Source organism: Arachis hypogaea, chromosome 17, assembly GCF_003086295.3.
Source record: "Arachis hypogaea cultivar Tifrunner chromosome 17, arahy.Tifrunner.gnm2.J5K5, whole genome shotgun sequence".
In the NCBI taxonomy this organism is placed as follows: domain Eukaryota; kingdom Viridiplantae; phylum Streptophyta; class Magnoliopsida; order Fabales; family Fabaceae; genus Arachis; species Arachis hypogaea.
Window position 1 is genome coordinate 20,377,882 of NC_092052.1, and position 7,296 is coordinate 20,385,177.

The following is a 7,296-nucleotide window of genomic DNA, read 5'->3' on the forward strand; positions in this document are numbered from 1 at the left end:
TTTTTACATAAAGGCATTTTCATATAAGTGATGATTTTAATAAAATAGTTTTCAATTGATTATAATTGTAATTTTCTTGTAGGGTTAAGCTGTTATGTTCAACCCTGCCAAAAAAAAAAAAAAAAAAAACCTGTTATGTTCACCAGTTTATTACATATGGACTTAGCCTTCAATAATTTAATCAATGATCTTAACTGGAAAACAAAGAAAAAAATGGGTGTACTGACTCTAGAAGCAATATATAATTATATATACTATGCAATTAGTTGGCACTCAGCCATTCACTATAGTGATTATACATTGAAGTGATATTATTGTCAAATTGATTATTTCATTGTTGACCGTTGACCGTTTCCCACCAAAATGGTATGTAGGTGTTTATTGATTACAACTTTTCCCTACTTTTTCCATTTTTTCTTTTTGGTTCAGTCTACTTTGTTACATTTTTATGGTATTTTTCTGGATCCGAACAAAAATGATTAAATGTCATGCATAAGTTAACTTTCAAATTGGTGTATACAGAAGAAAAGCTACAATAGTATTAATTAAACACGATTATGTCACAACAAATGTAATAATAAGAACATGTGCTACACATTAATAAAGAGGGAAATTCATACTATCTAATATCTACTACTAGGTCTCTAGAATAAGTGGACGAATAAATATAATTCTTACAAAAATCTAATGTAAGAAGTGGTGATTGTCTTATATTTATAAAAATGATCGAGTTTTTATTAGATAATATGAGATTTTATAATTATCGTTATTCTTTTCAAATTATTAATGAGTAACATAAGATGAAACCTTTTTTTTTTTTTTAATATTGGGTTTGTAGTGGTGTATCTGACTAAAATGATATAAAAAAACGTATTTAACGTCGTTATGAGAGAATAACGGTTCAATAGGTACTTTCAGCCGCTTTTTTATTGTTTTGAAGAAATTAATTTTATTTTTAAAATATATTATTCGTTTTTCAAATTTATTAGATCACCTTTTTTTTTATTTTAATATTGACGTGATCTTATTTATATCATATTTTAGTGTTGGTGTTAATATATCATTCACCATTTAAATTTGTCAGATAAATATTTTTTTATCATTTTAAAATTAACGTAGCTTTATTTATATGATATTTTGTTGAGAGTAAAATTACTATAAAAAACCTTTAAAATGCTAAATTATAAAAGCACACAATAAAGATACATGTATATATTATCAGAAAAATGTATAGTTCAAGAAATAACGACAAAAATGTTATCCTAATTTAAAAAGAGTATATGTATAGACTAAAATGCATGTTAGTTATTTACAAAAGATTAATTTTGCCTAAATATCATGGATATTCATGTTTGTCTTCTTCTTTTTTAAGTGATAGGCCAAAATATGATTCTGAATCTGAAGAGGCCTTCATTTTTCTACAAATAGTGGAAAGATAGAAGAAATGAATATGCTTATTTTTTTCGTTTTTAAATATCAAACTATAAGAGAATTAATGAAAAAATTAGGAGAATACAAAGATTGTGTACCTGAAAAAAATTCTTCGTAATTCATCATACATCTCCTTGTCAATAACTTCTTGCATATTGAAAAACTGTCAGATTTTGTTTATCATAAAAATAACTATATAAACACTTCAGCTTTATTCAATTAAATTGATTCCTTATTATAGAGAAGAATTCAATTGAAACCTGTAGAATTGTGATATCTTGTTTTGTATTGAACTTTCTGAAAGGACAAAAGAAATTACTTTAATCCTTGTTTATCATTGACAAAAAGTAAATTAAATGATATTACATCTTTTTTTGTTAAGTATTTTTTTGTTAATAACAATTACCTGCAATGATATTGTTTTGTATCGAAATGAGTTAGTTGTGTTCTTCTAAGTTCATGGCTGAAAAAAAAATTAAAGTTTTAACATAATTGGCATATATGACGAAATAGACGGAAATATTTATTATGTAATAAAAGTTTATTGCATTACCTTTTATTCTTTTGATCCAATATTTCTCTTTTTACCATCTTCCATAATTGAGTTTTGTCTGCTTTAACTGTACCTCCCCAACCAATAGAATAAATTTTGAGTGGATGAACCTGAGTCAATTTCACGTTTGATCAATAACACTAAAACAAAAATATGTATCATCAATGCAATTGTCACTGTCATTAATGTTGCAAACCTTACTTTATTGTCGATTGGTCTCATTGATGCAATTGATTGCTCATCCTTCCATGTACTCCATAACGATTGGAATCTTGTTCCCTGTAATTTATTGCATATATGTATCACAATGTATTTCAGTAGTGTTTTATATATTACTTTAGAATTAAGTAATGATACATTCCAAATAAGACATACTTCTACCTTTTATTGGTTTTAAAATTTTAGTTTTTATAATTTTATTGCTAAAATTATAAAATTGATTGCAACATTTAATGAAATCAAATTTTGAATTTTTTTCAAAGTAAATATAAACATTGTAAACTATAATTTCTTAAAAAACCAATAATGATATATTTTAAGGATGTATGATATAATTTTTATAATTTATGTGAATCGTAGTTGGTGCATACCTGTTGGGTAAAGTAGAGGTTCTAGTTCCTTTCGCTTATCTCTTTTAATATGCCGATGAGCTCTCTTGATATCAATTTATCTGTTAAAAATCTTAGTCATTAGTTGTTAAAATTAGTGAACAAAACTATCTATTCCAATATTGATATTGTAATGATAAAATTACATAATACACGATTATATTTGTAAAAAGGCTCACGTATTTGCTAAGCACATAAATTACCTGAGGTGCAGGTAACAAAATTTCTTTTAACACTACATTCTTTGTGAATTGTCCGCTTTTTCCATCTATTGTTCCTTCTTTGACTAAGATTTTTGTGGTTGACTAAGAAACATTTCGAGATAGAGCAACGTATAATTGACCATGGCTGAACACATGTTTAGGGAGATAGATCCCTATCTTAGGGATAGTTTGCCCTTGTGATTTTTTTATCGTTAAGGCAAAATTCAACCTTACAGGAAATTGCTTCCTAATAAGCACAAAGGGTAATCCTGTGTTCTCAGTTGTTTTGTGTTTTATCCGAGGCAGAAAAGCTCTTTGTCCAAAGTGATGGCCTGTTAAAATTTTCACATCTAACATGTTTTGAAAAGTTCCTCGACACGGTAGCCTTGTGCCATTGCATAAGCCTGCCTTAGGATCTATGTTTCTCCGTAACATCAAAGGAGCACCTTTTTTTACCTTCAACATATGAGGTGGCAATCCACCTATGGAGATCGAGTTAAGATATTCTTGTTGATACAGATTATTTGTATCTCCTTCTACTTCATCAAAGGATGCTAAAATTTGTTCGTCACCCGGAAATTGGTTGATGACTATATCATTAAGCTATTGCACATCATGATTTTTGGGTGTCAATATCACTCTCTCCACCATATAAGATGCATCCCACCCATGAGATTGCAAATTTGGAAAGGTTTCTTCTATTAATTTGTATAATGTTGCCTCACCTTCCCATGGTATTGCCATGTGTGCTTCTGTTTGTACCAAGTCCTCACATATGGTAGGCTCAATCCCATCCCCTATGCGCATAAGATACTCCGCAAAATTATGATCATTAAGAGATCGCATATTTTGTCGCAAGTGGAGAATTTTGGTGAATGCCCACAAATGTGATTTAACAATAGAAGCCTGAAATCATTTGCGACTTACTTCCTTTCTGCACAACAGGTAGTACTTGGCGGAAATCCCCTCCCATAACCATCACCTTCCCTCCAAATGGATTATTGTTTTCTAAGATGTCTCACAATGTGCGGTTCAATGATTCCATTGTCTCTTTATTAGCCATTGGCGCTTCATCCCAAATTATCGCTGTCGTTTGCTTAATCAGTTTTGCGAGATTAGATTGTTTACTTATATTGCACATGGAGGATGGCTCTATATTGATTGTGATCTTAAATCTAGAATGAGCTGTTCGACCACCAGGCAATAAAGTTGCAGCTATTCCTGATGACGTAGTTACCAAGGCAATATGTCCTTTACTTCTTAAGTCTGCAATTATAACTCTGTAAAGAAATGTTTTACCTGCTCCGCCTGGTCCATCAACGAAAAACACTCCACTTTTTCTTCGATCAATTGTATTCATAATGCACCTGAAAGCGACAGACTAGTCATGATTCAATCTTTCTATAGAATACAGATCTTCTCGAGGAACTTTGATGGACATCTCTTCTTGAATAATTCTAGACATCAAGTTGTTATTGTCGTTGTCCGAGGTTAGAGCTGGTTAATTGTATTGTGCAATATGTTTTCCATGTTGTAGGAGGATGTCATTTAAATCTCTAAGCAAACGATTTGTCTGTAGTGCTTGTTGATGGATAATCATCTACCATGTATGAAAGAAACTCGTCCCACAACCTTCTTACATCTGTTGGCTCACAAAAAATTAAGATCGTGGCAAACAACCTTCTTAAAGCACATGGTATTCTTAACATGGAAGCCTCAACCAAACATGATCTTATACTGCTATCACTCTCTAACAGTCTTCGATACTGAGCGGATTGCTTAAAGGACGAATATTGGACACCATTCACCGTTAGCAAATCATCCCAACCAGTTGGTCCTCTTACATTTGACAATAGAATACACAAATAGAATTTTTCTCCTTCTGTTGGTGAAACAGTATAGACCCGACCGATAGCCCTCTTTTGTGACCTGCGTCGACGCCATTCTTTTTCCTTGTTGTGCCAACTGTAATATTCTGAGATTTCCCTATACAAAAGATGCCTAGATTGTTGGTCATCGACCCGATTAAGTGCAAAGAATTCAGTGAGCATTGTTCTTGAAAAATATTCATCATTAACTATTTCAGAAATAGTTTGGTGCTCATAAAAGCTCACTTGATGTTGATTTGGCAAACGAACCTGCAACCTTTCAACTGATGGGTACATTCGGTAAAGGTTGAATTTGAATATTCTCCAGCATGCCTCTGGAGCAGCAATCCATCTTGCATCAATAAACTGTTTCACCTCATCATAATGAGAACTTCTGTGAACCTCCATTGCAACACAATCTGGTCCCTTATAGCAATACTTGTATAGATACTTTATACTCTTGATACTGCTACATATCTCTACATTGATATGGCAATCATACTTCAGTAGTAGCCAAGGGTTGTACGAAACTACCCATCTATAATCAATTGTGACATTTTGGTTTATAGGGATTGGAGTATCAAATTGCCTCCAATATTGAGGATACGAGTCATCACCTCGTCGTGTCTCTGCTACAAACTCTTTTGGATAGTTGCGTTTACATTGACCATTTTTCATGCGTGGTGAAGATTGATTAAGTGTTTTGCAAGAACCATGGACCATATGCCTTAGCACTGCCTCATGTAAGTGTGGTTCTGCTTCTTTACATGGTATTTCCGCTCGAACCAAACTATCATATTGGTCAGGATCACACAACTTGTCATTGTTTTCTAGGATTAGCAACATATGTACGTGTGGCAATCCTCTTTTCTGAAACTCGGTGACATAAATATAACTTTTCACCTTTTCCAATACACCCTTGGTAATTACATCCTCCTTTAATTGTTCGAATTCGGCACTGAAAATCCTAGTTGTTAGATCCAGACGATCCTGTGGAGTTTTAACCCTAAGGGAGCCCAGTGCCCTGGCTGGCACATCAATCCGGGCTCCGACTCTGATACCATCTGTAACAGTTCAGACCACCCGCTAGCACGATATTGTCCGCTTTGGCACACAATGCCTCACGGTTTTGCCTTTGACGATAGGGATGATAGCCGAAGCATGCCTTATAAGGGTGTGGATACCTCTCCCTAGCATGACGCATTTTGACGAGTGAGTGTGGGGGGGCTTCGGCTATCATCCCTATCGTCAAAGGAAAAACCGTGAGGCCTTGTGTGTCAAAGCAGGCAATATCATGCTAGTGGATGGTCTGGGCTGTTACAAATAGACATGCGTCACAGTGGGTACATGTCTTTGGAGTAGGTAGTGTAGTTTGAAGCTGTAACACCCTACCATACAGAGACTTATGCTTAAGTCATAATTCAGAGATGGCAAGGTATTACGACCTCTAAAACAAAAATTTAGTACGTATATAGTATGAATGATTGATTATAACTAGGAGCCTTTGAAGAAAAAGGGGTAAACAAAAACCGTAACTCAAACGCGCAACACTCCGATCGATAACGTAACGAGCAAAGGATAAGCTAACGCAAGATCATATATATAAAGAGTGTCAAAAACGGGAATATCAAGACTCAAAATCCGGCTGCGAAGATAACCGGTCCGAGCATAATAATATATACATATAATAAAATAAGGAAACCCCAAAGGAAACCCAAAGGGACACAAATACATACAACCTATTCTCCAAAATCCCCTCTAGAAGGAGTCATCACAGTTTGTATTATTTAATGGAGATAAAAGTATCTAAACAAGATATATAAACCAAAACAGAGTCCCAAGAACAAAGGATCTTCGCTAATCCAGAAGTCTCCAGCATGCCTCAACGAGAAGCCTCGCGTCCTGCATCTGAAAACCACAAAATCCGCATGGGTGAGAACCAGAGGTCCCCAGCACGGTAACAGCTTCCACATATATAATACATAATAATAGAGGAAAGCCAAAGGCAATCCTAGAACTTCCTCTAGATAATATCAAAGCTTATAAACAAGCTAAACCATATAAGGGTATCTGACTAAAGATTCTTCAGTCTAACTAATACTTCCCTTTCCAATTCCTTCAAACCTCCCAACTACCAGCAGGAGTATATTATAGCAAACACAGTTATATCAGACAAAGAATATACAAATAGGAGCAGTTAAGACATTTAGACAATTAGCAAGTAATATGCAGTCAAATAGGCAATCTCAAACAATTCACATAGTATGCATATGATGAATGCCTGTCCCTAGTGGCTGATGATATCATCTGTCGGTTATAGAGCCAACCCGACAAGTCCTGGTAGTTAACCATTGGACTGTCTCTCTGTCGTGCATCCCCAACTCGAGTTATACTCATCATAAACTTGATCATAATCATGATCCATATCCATCACCCTCACTGGTGAATATTTATCCATCACCATCACTGGTGAATATTTATCCATCACCATCACTGGTGAATATTTATGGGGGCGAGCTCATCCGGGCCTTTCACAGTGCCCGGCCACACTTACGACATAGGGTCAAAAGAGCTTCGAGTCTCAACCTGGAGCACATGGTGGCTAGCCATTGCTACTACCCAGGGAAACCCTC

General features: G+C 34.4%; 1 protein-coding gene across 1 annotated transcript; it reads right to left on the reverse strand.

Moving 5' to 3' along the window:
* Window positions 1–3,813: 3,813 nt before the first annotated feature.
* On the reverse strand, window positions 3,814–5,509 carry LOC140180522 (uncharacterized). The gene is made up of 2 exons (XM_072221741.1): window positions 4,362–5,509; window positions 3,814–4,162 (listed from the first exon to the last, which is right to left on the reverse strand). Exons 1-2 carry the CDS (start codon window positions 5,507–5,509, stop codon window positions 3,814–3,816), a joined length of 1,497 nt encoding a protein of 498 aa, XP_072077842.1.
* Window positions 5,510–7,296: the final 1,787 nt, after the last annotated feature.